The 22,526-nt window shown below is 45.4% G+C and overlaps 1 protein-coding gene across 1 annotated transcript; it reads left to right on the forward strand.

The window, feature by feature from the left end:
* The first annotated feature begins 224 nt into the window (after window positions 1–224).
* ERP27 (endoplasmic reticulum protein 27) lies at window positions 225–17,955 on the forward strand. Its single transcript, XM_068668905.1, has 7 exons — window positions 225–330; window positions 527–627; window positions 2,726–2,863; window positions 6,401–6,514; window positions 9,457–9,582; window positions 16,490–16,687; window positions 17,399–17,955. The coding sequence occupies exons 1-7, from the start codon at window positions 225–227 to the stop codon at window positions 17,441–17,443; spliced, it is 828 nt and encodes a 275-aa protein (XP_068525006.1). The 3' UTR covers window positions 17,444–17,955.
* The last annotated feature ends 4,571 nt before the right edge of the window (window positions 17,956–22,526 follow it).

Raw genomic sequence — 22,526 nt, forward strand, 5'->3', positions numbered from 1 at the left:
CCACCGCTGTGGGTGAGGGCACACTGGTGGCAGCACTGGTGAGCTTCTCCGGGGCTGATGCCTGTGCAGCCGGGAGGCCCAGGGCTCTCTCCCAGCCAACACATTATCTCAGGAGCTGAAGGCTTTGCCCCTGGCCAGCTGCTCCTTTCCCACCTCCCTGGGAGGGACTGTGAGCCCCAGAAGCAGCTGACGTGTCGCTTGCCAAGGAGAGGAGTGGAAGTGGCATGGTGAGAGGGCGAGCTGGCACCATGGGCACCTCCGTCTTCCCATGTCTCTTCATCATCCTCCTTGCTGGGGGCTGTGCTGCAGACAGCGGCTCTGCATCCCACAGTAAGTCCGCTCTCCTGGGCCTGGTGTGGGGAGCCCACCTCACCGAGGGTGTGCTGTGCAAGCTTCGTATCCTGTATCCTGGTGGGAGAGGTGTGGGGGCAGCACATGAGGGGTGGGATGTCTGCGTGTGCGTGTGGGGGTGCCTCCGAGCTGCTCTTCATGCACCCTCTGCCCAACCCTGACCTGTCCTCTCCAGGTGCAGAGGGAGATGCAGAAAAGCTCGTCTCCTTGAACGACATTGCAGACGTGGAGGCCTTCATCAGCAGGGCGGAGGTGGCGGTCGTTGGGTTCTTCCAGGTGTGTTGGTAGCGGGTCCCCTCTGCCAGGTGGGAGCCAGATCCTGCCCTGGTGGGAGAGTGGGGCTGGATGTGGTGTAAACACCTTCAGACAGCAGCTCCTTCCACAGAAAGATGCTGGGGCTGTGACAGGAGTGTGGGGGGATTACGGGAGGGGTGCGTGGAAAGGGACATGGAGCAAGGGAGGAATGTGAAGATGTTGGTGGGAGCCCTGGAGTGGGAGAAAAGAAATGCTGCAGGGGAAGGAAGAGGGCGACGTGGGTGGCAAAGAAAGCGAGTGCACTGGCACGGGGTGAGTGGGAACATCAGCTGTTGGCTCTAGTCACTGAGGGCAGAGCAAGGCACTGTCTGCGTGGTGGGGCTGAGGAAGCTGCGTCTCAGGGAGCAGTGCTGATATGGGTCTTCTGATTTCTAAGAGGGTTTGAGCCCTGGTTCTGGGGCTGGAGGGCTGCCCAGGGAGGTGGTCGTGAGACAGATGTATGGCAACAGCATCTTGTGGCACACTGCAGAGCAAGGACTGATGCTTCTGCTGCAACAAGTGTGTGAGTGCTGGAGGCTTATACCCCGGGGCCTTGCTAAACACTGATCACAGAGCACCACCTGCCTCGGGTTGGGTGCCTGCAGGCATTCAGAGCTCCTCGGAGCTCCTGCAAGCCAGTGAGGCAAACTGCACAGGTAGAAAGAAAGTTGCTCAGATGTCTCCTTGCCCCTGGGTAGCTGGCTGGGGTTGTAGCAGGGCTCTGCACTTGGATCTCCTGCAGGCAAAGCCTCATGCCACCAGTGTCCCACGCCACCGCATCCCTCCCGCTGCACGATTTCATTCACTAATGTTAACAAGATGCTGGTCCCAGGCAGCACAGGGGGTGCCAGGGCAGGGAGGGACGACTGTGCTGTCCCGCAGCGTGGGGACAGCACCGGCTGCCAGCAGCCAGCAGCTTGGCGTGTGCTCAATGTGTGGAGCACGACAGGGCTGCCTTTAAACAGCAGATAAGGATGTATGAGTGCCATGAGGGCTTGTCTTGGCCCTCCGCCCAAGAGTATATTCATCCAAATAATGCCCATGTCCTCTCTTCACCATAAATCACTTCCCTGCTGCAGCCTTTCATTTCACTGCAGCACGCAGCTCGGCGAGCTCCGCATGTAATGAGCGTGGTTCTCCCTGACTGGGAGCTGCACGCCATGATAGAAAACCAGCATGCTGCTCCAGCAACCCCCTGTGCCTGTGTGAGAAAGTGGCCTGCTTGGCTGGGTTAAACCCCATTTTTCACAGGAATGATCGAAAACAAAGTGAGGTTATTCCCACACCATGCTTTAGTGCTCTCACCGCAGCCATGTCGATGAGCTCGCATTTCCAAAACAGGTCACAAGAGCTGTTTTTCTTTGAACGAAGAAAGAATTTTGTTTTCCATTCTCTCTGGGCTCGCAAACAGCTGAGCTGATGGTTCAAATCGAAAAGAAAAACAACAATTTCCAAGCACAGGCTGTGTCTTGAGGATTTAAATCCAGTAAGTAGGAGTATGAAAAATGCATCCCTCACAAGAAAAGCCAGGAATGGAAGTAGTAAGGGATGCTTTAACACAGTCTAAGGCTGCAGTGAATGCTCTCAGCTGAAGGGAGCAGACCCCAGCTTTCTGAGGAATTGCACAGCTCTATGCTTTGACGCAGCTGTATTTGCTACATTTAAAGGGCAGGTTTAGGACAGGAACTAGGATACCATTTTAAAAGGAACTAGGATACCGTTAACCAGGGGTGTTTAAACAGTGTAACCCCACTGAGTGCAGAATCGAGAGGTTATCTTAAAAATGAAGTATTTTTACCACTTGTATAGCACACACACGCACAAGTGCGCTGCCTCTGGGCTCTACGACCACCCCACCCCACATCACCCCTCCAAGAGCCCCCGGGCTCCCCAGCACCGCAGCAGGGCGGGGCGGGAGGAGGGCACGGGCCGGGCCGGGCCGGGCCGCGAAATGGCGGAGCGGGGGCCCCGCGGGCGGCCGGTAGGGGTCGGCCTTGCGCCGGCTGCGGCGGGGCCGGGCCGGGCCGGGCCGCTCTGCTCTGCGCTGCCCTCACCGCCCTCCTCTCTCTGTGCCCCGCAGGAGCCGCAGGGGGACGCGGCGGCCCAGCTGCGCCTGGTGGCCGGCCGGATCCCCGAGGTGCCCTTCGGCATCAGCAGCAGCCCCGCCGTCCTGGAGCACTTCGGCGTCTCGGCGAGCACCGTCACGCTGTTCCGCAGGGTGCCGCAGCACATCTCCACGCTACTTTTGTTTTATTTTATTTTATTTTTCTATTCTATTCTATTCTATTCTATTCTATTCTATTCTATTCTATTCTATTCTATTCTATTCTATTCTATTCTATTCTATTCTATTCTATTCTATTCTATTCTATTCTACCTTACTCCATTGTATTTTATTCTATTTACCTTACTCCATTTTATTTTATTTTACCTTTTTCTATTATTATTTTTTATTTTTTTAATTTTGTTAAATTACCCTGCTGACTAATTTTAGTGAGTGAGGTTTTACAACAAGCACCTAAAAACTGCCCCCAACCATGTTACAGAGGAAATGTAATCGCTGGTCGGTAGTGATAAAGAAAGGGCTTAAAGCTGCTCAGCTCTGCCTAGAGCTGGGAAGCCAAAGAGGGCTTAGCATTGAGTCAGCCTGCCGAAGCATGTAAAAGCTTGTAGAGCTTGCTGCTCTGAAGAGGTCTTTTACTTTTTGCATCCCTGACACGAGCAGTGTTTTTACACCTGATCAGATGCTCCATTTTAACCTTGTGCTCAGTGCTTTGCAAAGAATGATGGCTCTGTTTCTGAGCAGCTAGTCTGGAGCATGGTGTTACTTGGATGGGGTTTCTGTGGTTTTGGAAAGCCTCCTGAGACACATGAAAAGCATCTAGGGGCCATGTTACAGTGGATCAACACAGCAGGCTTGAAAACAAATCTTGCCAAGTGTCGCTTCAGGCAGGCAGAGCTGTCTGTCTCCCTGGGTGCACCACTTTGCCATCATGACTGAAACCGGATCCAGGCTGGGGATCTGCAGCTATAGATGCTCTGCCACCAAAAGAAGTTCCTAACACCCTGATCTGTCTTGGGTCTTACATTACGTTTAGAAGATTTAATTGCCTAAATATGCTTTGGCCATGGACCCATCAATACTGTTACTTTGCAGTTTCTGAGGGATGGGTGTTGTGCAAATTCAATCTATTTCTTTATTTATTGACTCCAGCTATAGCTGCTGGTGCTTCACTTTGAATTTGAAGGTATTCTTGTTGAAATGTAAGGAGACAATGTTTGGAAGGGCCATGTCCTTACTTAAACAATCCAAACAAAAGCTAAAAGCAGGCATATCAGCTACCTCCTGTTGCCCCATGTGGCACTTGAAAACTGGGTAGAGAGGTACGTCAGAGGGGGAGAGGGACACTAGGTGGTACAAGATGTCCTAAAAGGCTGTGAAGTGCTGTGTCACAAGAGCTCTGAGCTCACTGAGTAGCTCAGTGTAATAGAGGAGCTGGATGTGGTAGCTTGGCCAAGTTCTAGATGCAGGTCATACAACATTACAAAAGCCAGTTTGTTCCCCTTTCTCATCTTTTCCTGCCCTGTGTTTACCACTGGTATTATCCAAACAGTGCAAGGAGAATGATCTAAGAGTGACCAACAGGAAAGCAGGTCCTTTTGTTTAACTTTTTACTTTCCACATGCAGATGTTACAATTTGAAGTGACACCCATCTCAGTGTTGGTTCTTAGGCATGGTGATTTTCTTCCAAAAACATTTAAAATTATCCTTTGTTTTTGCACTGTGGCAGATAGTAGGATGACTGCATTGGGAGGGTATTTGATGCTTGAAGTGTATTTGGAGTGTTTGGATTGTGGGAATTTGTATTGTATTGAAACTTTATTGTTCACAGTCCAGTTTTTGCAGCTGAACTCTTGTTTAATAAGAAAAAAAAAGCAAGAAACAAACACACTAGTTAGATTCAAATGGGGTTGACAATTCTCTTACCTAATTTTCATTTTTCCTTAAATTTAAGTTATTCAGATGTTATTTTTCCTTTTATTCTGTGCTGAAGACTGTGTAGGAGTAAGGGGTCAGAGCTAAAAAGGAAAAGAAAAGAGAACTGAGACAGGAACTTGGAATGAAATACTCATTTGAAAAATATAAAGATGGGTGACCGGGATAGCAGTGAATCGGAGGCATAAACTCATTCTTTCCTTTTGCATAGTATGAAGCACATATAAGGCTGAGAAGTTTATAATTACAGTAGCAGGAAGGGCTGCTGAGACTTCTTAGCATATAGTGGAGCAAAACTGATTTATTCTGTTGAAGGATCTGGCCTGACAGACCTAAGAAGGACCTAATTAACAGATGCTAATAAGCTAATTATATAGAGTGATAAAGACATTTTGGCCGGAGTTTCAACTATTAGATGCAGGATAATTTTCACTTTGTTTTTTTTTTTTTTTTTTTTTTTTTTTTCTTCTTGGAATCCTAAATGTTGAGAGCAGATGAAGGATATTATTATCCCAACATGAAAACCGGGAGTTTACAGAAGCCCACAAAAGTCAAGAGAAAGTTTTCTGTGGAGCCTAGGGTGCTTTTGGTTGGTTCCCAAGGCTTCTCTGATCTCGCCTGCCCAGGTGTTGCACTGGCTTGATCCCATTTACTCAGTACAGCTGTCCTTTCATTTTATTCTGGAGCACATCTGTGAGAGGAATCAGGCAGCACAGTCTGAAAAGCACCAGCTCGGTTTTCCAGACAAGGCACAGTGGTCCCCTACTAGGTCAAAGATTTTGCCAATGACCATGGAACAGCAAAAAGGGCTTCAGATGTCTGTACACCACTGGAAAAACTAACATGAGTGCTTTCAGAGGTTGTACACATGCAGAGAATAAAATACAGGGCGTGCGTGTGGACATTTTCTCAGCACCGAGAACCTCATTCAACACGTGTGTGAAAAATCTTCAAATCTCAGACTTTGATCCTATTGCTTGTCACAGCCCACCACCCCCACGGCCCAACTCAATCACCTCCTGCAGTGGTGCTGTACAGCAACTGTGCCCCGTTTGGTGGTTTAACCACTATTTGATGTTTGCCTGCTTTTTTTCTGTTTACTAAGTAAAGCAAACCTCATCTTGGGGGTTGGAGGCTGTGAGTGTGGGGAGATGTGTGGCAGGATGGGTAGTCCTTTAAAGCTAAAACGTGCTGTGTTTGATTTTATTTTATTTTTTTTTCTGCTGTACTGGAAAAAAATCCTCTTTTTATTGGAGAGATTTCCTGCTTGCACAATGTTTCCAGGAAATCCATATAGTCCCGTGCCAATGTTTATTACTTGTAGAAGAAATAGAATAAGCAGATGAAGATTTTAAAGAGGGATGTAAAGCCAAAATCTACGTAAGGAGTTAGGCTATATTAATGATCTCTCCCCACAACTCTTGGAAGGGTTTATCAGCTAATCCTCCCTGTCTCCAGTGCAGTAGGAGCAGATAATGCTAGGGATGTCTGGTGCCCAGGGATTTCTGTTATGCCATGATTTTGCCTTGTCCTTGGGAGACTGAGGGAGGGTAGAGGATCCTTAGCTCAAAGTGGTGGCAGACCTCTGTAGGTCTAATAGTTCTGGACCTCAAGAAATGGGGATTATATCCTGGAAAGGAGAGGAGGGTGGTGTCCCAGGGGTGGGTGTCTTTGTGGGTGAGAGCCATCAGCAGCTCTGGAGGAAATTCTGAGAGGAAAGGACAGCTGTGACTGGAGGTGTCTTTGCATATCTTCAGGCAGACAATGACCGGAAAGATTTGGATGTGGACAGTGAGGACGTCAATGCTGAGAAGATGAGTCGTTTCATTCGGATGAACGAGCTCCGCCTGGTGACGGAGTACAACCCTGTGGTAATTACCAGCTCCTCACAGCCTTCACCCCAGCACTCAGTCTCCTCCTCATGGGCCTCCTCTGGCCCAAGTGTTTATGCATGTGGATGTATGCAAGGGTTGCACAGTGGTGTAGATGGGGATGGGGCAGACACACAACTCTTTGCTGCTACTGCATAGAGTGAGCGGGAGCAGGTGCAGCACCGGGGCATTCAGGTGGAGTGGGGAGGGGAAAGGAGGCAGTTCCTCTGGCCTTCCAGTAAATCTGGGGCATTGGTGGACAAAGAGCTGCATTTCTTACCGCTCCTGCTGCTTCCTCCCTTGGGCATTTGCCATGTCGTACCACGCCTGCAGACCCTGCCCATCTGTGTGGCTGGGAAGCCTCAAGAAACATGGGAACCCAAATGACCTGCTTCTAGGAGGCAGGCTTTCCTTTGTCACCCAACAACCAGGGCCCAACATAAACCTGGCTATTTGAAAGCATATTCAAAAGCTGGTTGGAAACTTCCCAAACAAATTTTTTTCCCATCCCCGGCATCCCTCACCCCATAATTTGTCAGTTCAACAAAATAAAATTGGACATAGGATGCTTCCTTGCTGGCCATCTTCATTAACTCACCCACCTGACAGACAATCAAAAGCTCCCAGTGCTCCTTTCCTGTAGAGAGGGTGGCTAAGGATTTAGGCTCCCCTGAAGCGCTAGCAATTCACTGGGCTGGTTGCTGTGAAGCCCAGCTGGCTGCAAGGCTGAAACTGTCATTGCTGACGGGGTCTTTTGCAGACTTCTGAATAGCTACAGCAATGCTGACCATGCTCAGTTTAATCAAAGGAGAATGGCCTGACCTGTTTCAAAGCTGTACCTTTTCAAATGGATGCCAAACATCAGCTAAGAGGGCTGGCACATATCCCAGTTCAGGTTCAGCCTGCCAGGAGAGAGAGCATTTTGTTTTGGAAATACAACGTTTTCTTTCCAGAGAAAACTTACTGCAGAAGTTCTGTTCTACTTTCTTTGAAAGAAAAAGAAAGAAAGAAAGAAAAAAAAAAAAGCAGATTTGTTTTTTGTTTACTTCATCTACCTAAGGGATATGAAAAGCATTTCAAAATGATGGAACATTTCCTAGGATGAAAAAGCTGTACTCTGCCCCACTGTCCTTACAGGTCTTTGAGATCACCCAAGTAACGACAGTGGGGATGTTCTTGTTACCCTCATAAACGGCCAGGCTTGTAGCCTCCACTGTGGTCTTTTTGCAATTCATCCAATCTTGTGTCTTTCTCCATGTGTTTCTGATGATACCTGGGGTTCTTGCTCCTTGGTGTCCCATTTAGCACCCAGACTGTTTCTCTGACCCAGAACCCCCAGGCTGTTCAGCCGTTCCCTCCAGCCTGGCTTGCAACACGCATCCTGTTTAATTTTTTCCCCTGACACTGTGGATCCCTAGCAAGGTGCTGCAATTAACAGTGCTTCCTGCCGTCCAAGGCTTGAAGCCCTTCCAGGTCTGCTAGCATAGCTTTTTTTTTTTTTTCCCCATAAATATTTATTCCCAGTGCATATGCTGTTTACATCCAAATATGCTGCAGGTCAGCAAGGGCTTGGATCACAGGGATCAAATTGAGTACTGCCAAGAGTTTCATTCCCTGTCCTGGGGCCCTCACTGTTTCACCCACGTACTTCAGTCATTTTTAGGCAGTGCTTACCATGTGTACTTCCCAGGAGAGTGCAATGTGATCCATTCATGATGATGAGCTATGCAAATCTCTTGCAAAAGGTTTTGTGGACAGACACACCTCTGTGAGGAGTTGCCAGAGGAGCTGCTGCTCGAGCTGTGCCCCTGTTGTCCTTGTGGCTCTTGGTGCTGCATGGCTTCACCCTCACTTTCAGCCCTGTCCTCTTCCATGAGGTCTTCTAATGCTCTTTAACCCTGGTTTGCTTCCCCTCTACTATCCCCTGCCCCATCTGCACAGCACAGAGAAATGAAGTGATACAAAACATCAGATCAGCATCAGGCTAAGGGAAAGTCCTGGTCACGAGAAACCGGATGCCTTGTGGTACACAGCCCTTGCAGACATGCACTCCCTGACCCCATCCTTGTTACTCCTGGAGCATGTGGAAACTTTCTCCTCCTCTGGGGAAGTGCTGGCGGGGATCTCTACTGCCTGCATCAGCGTGGTTTCTGTGGCATGGGTGAGGCAGCAGGTCAGCAGCAGCCTGGCCCCATTCTGTTTGGTTTGAGGGAGGGGCTGCAGGGAAAGGGGGATGAAGAGTGACTGAGTGCCTGGAGATGGTGCAAAGGTTTCCTGGGCAGTGCCAGCCCTGCCTGCTCACAGAGGGCCATTGTGCACTGTGCCTGCCCAGGGCACCGCCAGATGCAGGTCCTTCCCCCTGCAGGGCTGCAGAGCCAATTCTAACCCAGAGCACTGTGGGCTGCCCAGCCCCTGGGGTTGCTGAAAAGAGGCTTTGGACTCATCCTTGTTTGATGCACAGCACAATGTGTTGCACAAAGGGAGCAAGGGGACATACCAACCCTAGCATCCCAAATTATTCCAGCCTGCTTGTTCCCATTTCAGTCAGGTGCTGGGCACCAGAAATTCAGGGCACCACATTTGGTGGCCTTATCTTTCCAATTCTTTTTTGTCCCTCTAGATGACAGCTTGCTGCATCCAGGCAGTCCCCCTGCCTAGTCACTGACGGGCCTGAGGCCAGTGAGGAACACTTGTGGTCTTCAAACTCTTGGCTTTGGAATAAGCAAAACCAAGATGTTAAGTGTTTCCACAAAAACCCAGATTGGATCCATCCTGCTGTAAAGGAGGTTGTCCTGCTTGTTGGGCTGATTTACAAAGAAGCTTAAGCTGAGGCATGAGGATTGATGTCCCTTTGGCAGTGCATCCAATGTACATTAAATGCTCTCAATCTCCTTGTCTGTGTGTTTTTCTCTCTCTGTCTGTGGTGGCCATGCTTTTGGCAGACAGCTGTAGGTGTGATGCACAGTTCTCTCGAGATTCACCTCCTCCTGATCACAGACAAGAAGTCCCCAGAGCACCCTGAGCGAATGCAAAGATATCGTGCGGCAGCAGAGCTCTTTGAGAAGAAGGTAAGACCAAACAGAGAGGAAGAGGAGCCATGAGAGAAAAAAATAGGAGGACAGTGGTTTCGTCCATGGATGGGGTGGGCATCGTCTGCTGTTCTGTGCATTAGGGGAGCAATGGCCAAGTGAGATGAAAAGACAATTATCTGGATCATTAAGTGGAGAAGTTGGATCTGTTCATCTTTTGTCAGTTTTGCCTCCGTGTGGGAAAAATATCCTTTGTATTCTGCTCCCCCACTCTCTCGGTGGGACAGTGTGTACTTACTTGCTTCTGGTCCAGTGTTGTTCCCTTGCCCTGGGAGATGATGAACAGCTGCTGCTCTTCAGCCCAGCAGTGGTCACATTCCACTGGTGTGAGAGGTGATTTTGTATATACAGCCTGAGAGATGCCAAGGAGCATTATATAAGTGACCAGACAGCAATTAATGTCGCAGAACTTCTTAACCCTCAGCCCTCTGGTTGGTTCCTGGGGAAAGAGCTATTTTAAAGGAATCATGGATGGGTATTGTCGGATTTACCACAGCAAGGTGGTGGGATAGATGGGGTCTTTCAGAGAAATTTCCCCTGGTTCCCACCCCTGTGTGGGCAGAACTCCCCAGGCAATTTATCTTTCCATGGATGATTCCTTGCCAGCAGCTGGATTACAGGGGAATTTGGGTCCAGGGGACAGAGAAAGGAGGATTGGAAACACCAAGCAGACATTTAACGTGGGGAAGAATAGAAAATGGGAAGGGGTAGAGGATCACAGCAGTGGAGAAGGCTGAACTGAGTGGCAGTGAAAGTGATCATCCTGGGAGAAACGTGGAGCTGAAGAGAGTTGAGTGGCAGTGAAAGTGATCATCCTGGGAGAAATGTGGAGCTGAGGAGAGTTAGGGTTTGAGAACAAGAATATCTGCATGCATCTGTTTGCAGTCCTGAAGGAGCAGATTAAAAATCAAGTATATCTTTATCTCCAAGTGGGGGGGCCACCACAGAACCATGCACACTCAGGAGACTTGGGATTTTTTTTTTTTATGGCAAGACTTCTTTTGACCTTGCCATCTCTACCACCCATTGTCAAGAGAGCAGGCAGAAACCATGCATGAAAGTCAAAAGGTCTTTTGAAAAGTGTTTTGCTTTAACAAATACATGCTGATAAAAGAAGACTCGTTTATCTGAAAAATTCCAGCTGTCACATGTGAGATAAGTGTTACAATGACACCATTATCCTTGCCCATAAGCAGCACAGCCAGATCCAGGTCTCTCCCAAGCAGCTAACTTTTCTAAGACAATACTCTTGAGCACCACAGTCCCTTGCTGAAGCAGCTGCAGCCGGTTTTCCTCTAATATGATGCCTAGATCTGAGTGAGTGGGAATAATTTTCCTAGAAATTTCTCATGAAGAATTGGATGAAAAGTTGTACTGAAGTCCAAATAATTAATGAATTACCAACAACCCAAATCTGATCTTTTTTTTTTTTTTTTTTTTTTTACATTTGTGCAGGGAAGTTTCCCACTACTGAATCAATCAGTCCAGAGGAAGTTTTCCATAATAAAATGTAGGGATTAAAGGTGTGGGCATTTGAATAATTATCCAAATATTACTGCAGGGATACTGCAAGATACCTAGATGAAGGGACTGGGAATCTAGTATATTCTTTTATTCCAAAGAAGGGTCATTCCGCAAAATAATTTGTGATTTGGACTGCCTTCTTACAAAGCAGGAAGAAAGAGTAAGGATACTTTTGTTCAGGTCACCTGGGTCTTAGATCTGGATGCTAAGGAGTAAGCAGAGCAATATGCCCACTTAGGGTTGTCTTGACTTGCTTTTTGTGGCTTGCAAATTGTCCTGTTAATAAATGTAAGATTCTTGAATTGAAGTTTATTCAGAATTACAAGTGAAAAATTCACAGCCTTTAGGCTGGTGCTGAAAGGCTTGTTTGTGCTGCAGTTAGCTCTGTCAGTGGTTTGAGCAAGCATTGCTGTGCAGTGGAGAGGTGTTCAGACCCACTCTAAGGGTGTTCCACTGCATCCAGCAGTCTTTCACAGTGCTTGCAGAGTGCCAGAAGAGCGAGGGGAGGCTGGATTTGTGTTACACTTTCTCCTCAGTGACAGTGTAGAACACTGATGCAGGCTTCAGAGGGTTCTCAGGCAGGATTGGGGGTACCCATTCTTTCACATCTCTGCTGGGGTCTGAGGGAAGAATAGTCCTTGTTGTTGTCATCACCAGATGTAGGAAGAGGAGAACCTGTTGCTTGAACTCACAGGGAGATGAAGAGAAAGTGCTGGTAGGTGTCTGACTCCAGAGAGTGAGAAAAAAAAGAAAAAAAAAGATCATAAGGAAGGGATTTCCCTACCAGTTCCTGGGCTATGGTCCCTTCATCTTTGGTTTATGTTCTTTCCATTTTTGCCTGGGAAAAATCTCAAGTTTTCATCTGGAGGACTCTTCTAGATTTGATAGTGGAGCCTGAGGGTTGTAAAATGCTGGAGTGGAAAATGCAAATGTTAGATGATGCTAAGTTACCGAGAGCTGACAAGAATCACAAGAAACATGGTGCTCCTCTAACAGATCTTGAGAAACAATTGTGGGTGGGTAACAGTGAACAGAGAACTCAGCACTGCAGCTGCAAGAGTGAACCCATCAGTGTCCTTGGAAGGACCTAATATGTGCTCATTTGGAAAAATACTGCCAAGAATCCAAGCTTTCTATTGGAAAGGAAATGTCAGGGTTAGTGCTAGTGAGCCAAACTAGCATGAGCATCTTCACTCTTCTTTCCATAGTATTAGAGTATAACATGACAATGACAGATGGTGTACCTCACAGGTGTTTGCAGAAATTTTTCAGTAAGATGATGCTAGGAATAACAAAAGCAGCTTCTGCTGCAACTGATATAACATGGCTTATAATGTCAAAAAGATGTGGGTAGTCATGTTCTTGAAATCCCTTTTAACTTATATGTAGACCCATTTAGAAATGAGTTCTGAGAAACTGCTGAGAATCCTTCAGGAGGTCTTCTATGAGAAGGAAAGGATAGTGTCCTTGCTCTTGGACAGTCATTCACACACTTTTTATTTTTCTTGCCAGACTTTGATTGCTCCAGAAATGAGACAGATTATCTTTGGAGATGCCTCTTTTTAGTCATAAACAGGAAAACTCATAAATATGGAATGTCAATGTCACTTGACAGATATTTGAAGTAAAGCTGTTTTAATAGCTTTTTTGTTTGTTTTAATTTACAACTGATGTTTTCTTTTTATTTTGGTGTACTATGTAAGCTACTCAATAAATTACTCAAATTTCAGATTTTTTTTTTTTTTTTTTGGCTTATACAGTCTCCTAAAAGTGAAGGTCACAGCTCCATAAAGCTCAATATCAAACACTGTATACGAAGCTTGACCATCCTTCCTGTTGGCCTTCTGTAGAGAGAAAACTAAGAAACATGAAATTGGTTTCTACCATTGCAGTACTATTTTCAATTACATTGAGTTCCTTGGAGAATAACATCATTCCATATCTTAGTATTTACCAGGAACTTCATGTTCTAAAAGCACTGGGCTAGGAAGCAAGTTGTCAAGACACCAAGACAGCACCAGTGTAAAAAAAAAATCTTTGAAAGAGTGTACTGCAGATGACAGTGCACAGCTAATACTTCATTGTGTTCTGTGTTCTTGGAATATCATGTCTGGAGAGAAGAATTTGTTTTGAGAGTTCCTCATACATACACTAGAACCTTCACTGTCTCTATTAGCAGGTCTCAGAACACAGACAAGAAAAAACAATTTCATAGAAAATTGTTTCAGGAGTAAAAAAAAATAGCTATTATAGAGGATAGTTTGAAATAGAAAACAAGTTTTCTATTTTGGATGAAACTACCTAATTATTAGCAGTGATATGAGAGTTGGCATCATAAGGGGAATTTGTTTGAGTGAGCTATAGTTTTGGTAAGGAGTTTGAGCAAAGGCTTTAGACTGTATTCAGCACTGGTGGAGAAGGACAAGCATCCTTTCTTCCCTTCTAAAACATGTGAAATAAATTGCCTGTCACCATTTATTGTAGGGGTTGCCCTAGATTACTGCCTGAGACCAGACCAAAATTTGGCTATCAGGACTTAGACAAAGTGAATCTTGTCTGAGGGTCAATATAATTTTCAATGGTTACTGCATTTATTGTTTATGATTAGAGTTAGCTGGAAATCATATAACAAAATAAATTCTGTATGATAAAATGCCAGTTCCACCAGATAGAATCTATCGTGAACATGTCCCCATTCAGAAATCTGCTTGGTTTCTTGCTGCTGAGGAGACCAGGCGTTCAGTGCCTGTGGCCTCAGTACAAGGGCACCATACAGGCTGTCTCACAGTTGTGACTTCGAGGCAGCACCAGCCTTGGCAGGAACCCTGGAGTGCATCCAGTACAGGATGCAGAGATTTGTGAATTATGAAGGAGGGTTCATGCCATGTCATTGCATTACAGGAATATATCATTCTTAAACACGTGTGATTGGCATTAAGGTGTCTTATTTCGATTGACAGTGGGCAGATAAAACTGTTGTCTTTCCCTTATTTCTGGAATATCATTCACAGAAGGGGAAGGAACTTTTGCTGTACGTTGGCATCCTGCAAATGTGTGAGCCAAATATGAGTCATTAGAGGGATCCAAGTCAAGAACTGTGAATGATGTTATCTCATCTGTCCTAGCTGAGGAGCCTACTGTTCATGTGTTTTAATTGTTTTCTTCTGCAAGGAAGAAAAAAAAAATGTTTGGGGTTCTAATGCTCCAACTTTTTATCCTTTTATTCTTACTCTGTTCTTTGTGTTCATAGATAGCTTCTTAGTTTGGGTAGTTTTAACAAAGGCTGGAAACTTGATAAAGAGAAGAAGGTTTACTAACATTTATATTACCATTTTTAAATGCTACTTATCTCTTTTAAAGCTGGAGGAACTTTTGCATAGAATAAGTTAGCATTTAACAAACTAGGTATTCTAAATTTTTTTTTGATTAAATTCGTGTTTAACATTTGATTAACAAAATGTTATTGTCTAGTGATTTTTTCTTAGAGAAAACCAAAAGTTGGTGATTGAAACGATGAAAAATATAATACCATCCCCTGTACCATTCCTCTGAAAGCACGTTCCTCCAACAGTAACCTCTGTTTCCATTTTGCATGTTGGAAAGAGAGCCCTACAGCAGAAGGCATGTTCAAATTCTTTCTGCTCCAGCTGAAAGCTTGGAGTTCAACTCTTAGATCAAACACTTAGATCTGTGACCCTTGAATTTGTGATGCTTCTCTAGCTTGGTGTTTTATCCTACAAAAGGATGAATTTAGCACTCTGGGAGAAGTTCCCCACAACCTGTCTGCTCATTAGCTTGTTGCCCTTGGTGCACAGTTGACTTTTGGCAGAGAAATTGCTAGTGGTAGGTGACTGTCATATCCAGTGAAGCCATTGCTCTCATTTCTTTATCACACTCATTAACTGCAGTTAAACCTTATACCAGCCTAAATATCCCCTCTTCCTATTGGCTGTTGCCTAGGAAAGTTTCCAGATATATCTGGTTGTTTTCTTTGCTGTTTTACTTTTGTTTTTGCAGAACACATTTAATAAAGGATTGTAGATTTACCGAATTTATTTTTAGAGAAGAAAAAGTTTTGAACTAATTTGAGTGTTTTTGATTGAAAAGAAAGGAAAACATGAGTCACAGCCTGGGAACTGGGCACATCATATTCACATTGCATTAATGTTCTTTCTTAAACTCCTCTTTTTTCTTGTATAAATTAGTCATACTCATGTCCATAGTTATGTTGTATATGCTAGGTCCAGTAGACTGCAAGGCTTAAAGGGAAGATCAAGTGATGTGTGATAGATGGATGTTTGTTGTTTGTTTCTTTGGTTTGGATGTCGCCTGCTGAAGGATTCTATTTAATCAGATCATTGATTAAATTATTTGCTTTTTTTTTTTTTTTTACGAAATTTATACATAATGTTTGTATTTAGCATTAAGAGACATTTTAACAAACATTTTTGAGGTAGCTGAACATTTTACAGAAAATCTTTAAGATTCCAAAATTTTTTAAGACTTCAAGTTGAAATCCTTTAAGACTTCAGTTTAAATTTACTCTTAAATAAATCATGGGGTAGGTCACCAATTGTGATAAAGCAGTACTATTGAATTGGCCTGGCAGTATCCTAATCCTTGTCTTGGTCTTGCTCTCCAAGACTTTTTGAGAGCCCAGAAAAATATAGGCTGTTTTCACCCTGGCTTACTCATTGAGGGGCTTCTCTCCCCAGGTCTGACAAGTCTCCACTGAGATTGGCTCTACGTACAGTGGTGTCGTGCCAACAACTCCTGTTTCCCAAATGATTGCACCTTCATTTCTAGTCACTGCAGCTGACATAAATACACCCTTTGTGTTTGGTATTCGTATCCTTGCCAGCTTATGCTGCCCTGTACTTCACTCCCACATTCCTGCAATTGAGTTTGATTTTCCACTTACCAAAATACCTTTTAACCATGCCACTCTGGGTCTTGCATGGATGTGAGCATATTATCCTGAAAACATGCAAAAAGAGGCATCAGCTTTTTCTACGTGTGCCTTTGAGATTAAAGACATCTTTTTTCTTCATCTATTAAGAGAACAGGAGACTGCCTTCCTGACATACTATGAATATGTTTTTAAAGAAGAGAAAACAAGACATTTTGTTTGACAGTGTACATATGGACTAGATAAAATACGGAAAAATTCACCGCAAGGAGCAGTTAGTGGCAGAGGAAAGTGTTATTTATTAAGTATTTATTAAGTATTAAGAGTATGGTAGGTTTTCACTAACTCGTTTTAGAAATATCACTATTAATCTTTGTATGATTGTTGTTTGGCGATCTCTTTTCTCTCTCAGTCTCTGTTTTGCTCACATTTTATCTCTTATTTACATCACAGATTCTCTTTATCCTGGTAGACATTAATCTGAAAAGCAATGAACAAGTGATGGCATACTTCAAACTGAAGAAGTCCCAGCTGCCAGCTCTGGCTATATTCTACACACCAGATGAGGAGCACGATGTGTTGCCTCTGGATGAATTCTCTGTTGAGCGTGTGCAGGACTTCTGTAATACTTTCTTACAAAGAATACAAAAGGTAAGGGATCACTCCTGTACAGTCTACAGGAAGCTGGGATCTTGTATAAAGATGGTGTTGCTTACAAGGCTCTTCAGGAGATGACTTCAGTTTCTTGACTTTGTCACCAGCCTTGCCACCTCTATTTCATTTTCACTTGCATTAGATCTAGAGCAGAGCAGATATGGATGTGTTTGCAGAGCCTCTGTATTCATTGAGATCTGCCTTCTTAGTCTACAGCAAAAAGACTTGTCTGACCTCTGCAACTGTATGAGGAACTTCAACTCAGTGGAAGCATCTGTTTTCTGGGAGCAGCAGCTAGGGCAGTAGGGTGAAGGGTGCATTAGGACAACGAGAATGGTCATGGTGGCTGTCAGCAGTTAGGAGGGGATCAGGGAGACAGTGGCAGGGATAGGAACTAAATTTATCAAGAAGGCCACAGAGCAGAGTATACAGATGTGCTCAGAACTCTACTGGAGGTCAGGGCTGGGAGAGGAACAATTAAATCTCCGTGAACATTCAGTGTTAGTGTTCTCTCTTTGTCAAATGTCACCTTCTTATAACACATAGGCTTTGTGCATCAGAACCCTCTGTTATGCAACTGAAATGGGATAGGCAGGGTAAAGGCATGGAGAACAGAGGGAAGCACTTACACTGGCTTGTTTCCTTTTATCACTATACAGAGAAACTGAACCATGTCAAAACTGATTTCATGCCTTTGATATGTTTTAGAAAGAAGAGGAACAAGAGAAGAAGGCCCTCAATGAGGAACTCTGATTCTTTCTAAGCCAACAGGATGACTATGCCTAGAGCCATCTGTTCTTGGTGTATGAAGAGTTCACTGAGCCTCACAGATCAGGAATTCCTGGGATAATAGGATTAAGGGGCCAAGTCAGTCATGGATTCCAATCTCCATGCCATGTACATATATGCTTTCTGTCCTCTCTACACATCTCTCTTCCCTTCTGGTTTGCTCTTTTCTCATTTCTCAGATTTGCTCTGCTATTGCAATACCCGGTGTCCTTCCATACTGCCTTTGATGGAGCAAAGGGCAATATAGCAAAATGGCAATATCACAGATATAGCTTGTAATTCCCAGAGAGACTGACAGATCTGTTTCTCTCATGGTGCCTGACTTGTTCTCTTTGCGTTTGGTGCTATGCTGGGATCCACTGTCAGCCTCTCCTGACACTAGAAACAGATCGGTTCCTTGATGTCACACGAACTTTTCCATTTATTTTTCTAAATAAAGCAGAAAGTCAGTAGCCTAATTTGTATGCAAATATGTGATTTCCCACTGCCCATTTCTGCCTGTTAAGGACAAAGCCTATGTATTTTTGAATGAGTAAGCTCAAAAATCTTTCTCTGAATATAGCCAGGTTTGCAATGTCTGAGCAGACGGATTAGTTGCTAAGAGTCTTTCCCTGTGGAATTAGACCTCTGATCAACACATCCCGGAGGACGAGAGATTTCTGTGAGGTTCTGAGATAAGAAGAGCACTGTGTACAGCAGATCTGAGCTGGTGCAGGAAAAAATAGTGAGATGGAGACTGAGGAATGGAAGCTGTTGTAGAATGGCAGTAGAAAGTTGCATTGCAATATAGGAACTACCTCCGCACTGCATTAGAGGGAAAGGCTGTTGTCTGTAGTGATCTCAGGTGTCTGGGGTCTCAGTTCTGGTACAGGGGGAGTGAGGTGTACAAGTTATCTCTCTTCTGCTGTACAAAATGCATGCAATAGCCTTGCCTCATACTTGGCCCAGCATCCTTTGGCGTAGAGCATGAGTGCTGCTGTCAAACAGTGACTGCATTGTGTCTCAGGGCTTGAGAGACTTGGCTTGGGACAGGGAGTCTAAGAGGCGTAGAGCTGAGAAACCTCAGTCCTTTCTCAGCCATCAGGCACAGAACTGGGAATAGAAAAGAGTTGCAGATGAGGCAAACACAGCTCCCCACCACAGAGGGAGAGGTCGGGAGCTGGAGGGGATGCAAAGTAACTCACAGCCACCACAGTGAAGGCCACAGCTGGATGTAACTGCTTTAGTACTCTACCCTTCCTTCTCCTCCACTTACTTAAAGCAGGCCCAATGCTCTAACAGTCATCTGGGGAATCAGCATTTCTGCCCATTTCCAAGGGAGAGTAGATGACCAAAGCAATATTCAAGGTTGTTCCTTGTGTAGGTAAAGCTGAAGAACAGCGTGTATTTGTGCACAGTGTGTACATTTGTACCCCCCTAAGGGGTAGGGAGGTGGGCAACATGGGATCTCAAAAGCTCTGTGGTAAACACAATAGCCAAGAACTGTTTCCTAAATGAGGCAGGTTAGACGAGAGCGGGGAAAGAGGGAGGGAAGGAGAGGAGAGAGTGGCAAACCACCTCTGTTCAGTTTCCCTTGTCACAACTGAGTGCTCCCTAACCTCTGGTTTGCATGTGGCACGGGAGAACCTTTGGTATCACTTTTGGACACATCTAGATAATAAAACTGAGGCTGTCATGGGAGAGGTGAGATTGGGGCATTATGTGGTGCATATTTATTTCTTTAGCCTGGTGAAAGTAGAAGTGTCTGCCTTCAGCCCTTAAACTGTTTTAAACCTCTGAGGTTCATTGGAGTTTCCTGCACTACGTATGAGGCTTGCCAGGCCCATGCATGGCCTGTGTGGTGCCAGGCAGGAGGAGCTGGGTGCAGTTGTCTTTGATTCAAGGGCTGAGTGAGGATGTTACTGCAGGGCCTGGCCCCTCCAAAGTGCCAAGGAGATGCAGGGTCTCATCCCAGGCCCCATTTTACAGGTTTGGGGATCAGAGATGGGTTACCTCACAGTGGCCCAGAGTCCAGGCAGTGCAAACTCCTGCCTGCCTTCCTACGTCCCTGTGCCAGTGGTGTGAGACATGTATGAGCTCCTGCTTTTGAACATGCAGGTCTGTGTCTTCTAGCAAGGGCTCTGCTTTCTTTCTCCCAATGAGAAAGTTTCTCCTTTTTTTATGGCTATAGTTTGTTCCTCCCTAGGAATTGTTTTTACTGCTTTCTCTGCAGCAAGGTACAGTGGGAAGGTTTTCTGCAGAGACATCTGTGAGGAGCCTTGGCGTTGTAGATGTTTCTACTGTCACGCACCCCTGTGGTCCAAACCAAACAGTGTGTGGGTACTGGCCTGCTGCATGGGTGTCTGAGGTTCCTCTCTTGGCCATGTAGAGACACGACGACTGCAGGACTTGGGCACAGCAATGTGACTCTTCCTCACTGTAAGAGGGAAACAAAACAGGACGTGAAAGAAGCCCTGGTTCTGCAAACAAACCTGGGAGCAAAAGCCATGTCCCCGGTGACTCTGTTCACTGTGTACACAGATAAATATAGGGACAGCTTTTTGGGATCTTCATTGAGCGGTGGTGTAGGGGGGTGTTAATTCCCTCGGCAACATAACCAACAACCTTGGGAGCCACAAGGCAACCACAGGAAAAGCCACCTCCTCCTCCAGCTGCCCCAGGACTTTCACAGTGGTGCCAAGGGGTCTGCTTTAATCCCTGTGCTCTAAGGCTTCTGCAATGCAGCCTTAGCACTGGGTTTAATCACTGTGATGATACATCCAAGGCAGAAAACAGAGACAGAATCTTGTGGAGGGACAATATGTTGTTTGATTTTGGGTTTTGTCACCATCTGTGTTATCTCTGACCTGAGTTTGTGGCTTGGACCAGATGTTTTGAGCTGGCTGGGGAGCCTGGGCTGGTTTTCAAGGAGAGGAAGGGTTTAATGCAAACTGACAGCAGGACACTGTGGTGTGAGAGCCCCTGCTCTGCAGCAGCATCTAAACCCGAAGGACTTGTAAAATAGTTAAGCTGGCAGCTGAGCCTGCCTGACAGCAAAGCTAGGCTGTGGCAGCATGTGAGAGCTGCTGTCTTTACAGCAGGGAACAGGGAATTGGGTTGCACTGTGGAAGATGCAATTCACATTCATCACTGGTGAGAAAGGATTCGAACACCTCCAGAAGCAGAATATTACAAAGGCCTGGAGGTTCAGCAAGGGGACTAACATTTTTGTTGTTGTTGTTGATTATCATTATTTTTTCCACCTAAACAATTTTGTGCGACATAAAATAAATAAATGCTCCTTACAAATGAGGGCAGGGTCCCATGAGTGCTCCCCACATCCCCTCCCCTGGAGAAGCAAGCTTCCAGATCCTTGTAGCACACTGTTCAGCTGTCTCAGGCACTTCTCTTTGGTGCTTGCAAGTGCCTTGAGGATGCAGATGTTTGTGTTACAGTCCTCTGTAGTGTCCCCTGTCTGCTACAGGGTGAACCTAGAATTTCAGTCCAAACACCTCTGCACCTAAACTGTGGAAGCTGGACCAGTAAAGCCAGGCAGCGATATTAGAAGCAAACCCTGTCTTACAGGTGGACAAACCGCAGGGCTTAGTCACTCCACACCTCTGCACAAGACGGCTTCCCCTCAGCACCACTAACTGCAGCCCATGGGCTGGCAAAGAGGTGAGGGCAGTTGACACAGGAGAGAAAAATATCATCTGAAGGATGCAGCTGAGGAAGTGGTTTGCAGAAGCATGAAAGAGCAGGGCAGAGAAGCGCCAGAGACTGGTTTTGGAGGAGGAGAGAACTTGTCCAGGGGGTGATGCCATCAGGGGCAGGCAAGGGTCAGTGAGAGAAGGTGCTGGGTGGGTACCTCAGGGAGCTGATAATGATGGGGAGGAGAATATAACAGTGTTTTTTTTCTGGGACTGTGAATCAAGTTTCTCTTTGACCCACTTTGGCTTAGTCACTAAGAAAACTTCAGAGGAATATTCGCAGTGGAAAAACCTGCAAAGCCTCAGATGCATGTTGAAGAAGAAAGTACATGTTCACCCCTTTGAATTTTTACCTTCACTGCTAATGTACCTAAAAATCCAGGCAGGTAGGTTATTCACCTGAGCTGCAAAGCAGCACATTTCTCCAGGTAAGAGGAAAATAACTGCCTCACTTTTACACCAAGCCTCTGAGTGTGGCAGCTGTGCACTTGCCTTTTCTATCACGGCTGTAACCAGTGCTGTGTCCTGCTCCCCCCATGCTCACCCAGGTTTCTCCCTGTCCCTCTGTTACAAGTACTGTGTGCCTTCACTTCTCCCACCTCCCACTCCTCCCAGCCTGGAGTCCAGATTTCATCATCTTGTTAGGGGCTTTGTGCAATTCAGTGCCCTCCAGGTCATGTGGTTTGTATAATGTCTGCACCACCAGCACTAATTCTTGCCCTTTATCTAGCAGCTGAGTCATTGGTTGTATTGCTCTTTGTACATTCTTGAGGTACAGGGTTGAGACAGCATGTTATTACTTCCACAGGTAACAGAAGACATAGTCATCATTGGTACAGTTCACTTCTGGTTCCTTGGTCTGTGGGGAGAAATATGTCCCTTTGTTTGCTTATAAGAATTTAGTGGAGAAGTCTTGCAATTTTCCTTTTATATATCTATTTATTTATGTATTTATATTAATGACTGGAATCAACAGAATAATCACCCCCAGAAATACTCTTCATCCATTTTCTTATCCACGAGTAATACAGAACTGTATGCCCAAAAGATTATTTATTAAAATAATAGACACAATATTCTCAGTATCTTAAAACACTATTGTGCTTTAAGGACTCATTAGCATTTCGGAATTCAGTGTGGGTGTTGATCCTAGGCTATTTCATGACTTGCCATTGTAATCAAGATTTTATTTTCCTTGGCCAATTATTTTTGTTATTTGGCTAAGAAACGGAAGAGACAGTAATTTGCCCCAGATTGTAGAGGAAGCTTGTGGGCAGGGCTGGAAAGAGAACCCAGATCTCATGGATCCAGAATACTCTTTTATTGAGAATATTTTATTAAAGATATTAACATATGTC

Source organism: Anas acuta, chromosome 1 (assembly GCF_963932015.1).
Source record: "Anas acuta chromosome 1, bAnaAcu1.1, whole genome shotgun sequence".
Taxonomy (NCBI): Eukaryota; Metazoa; Chordata; class Aves; order Anseriformes; family Anatidae; genus Anas; species Anas acuta.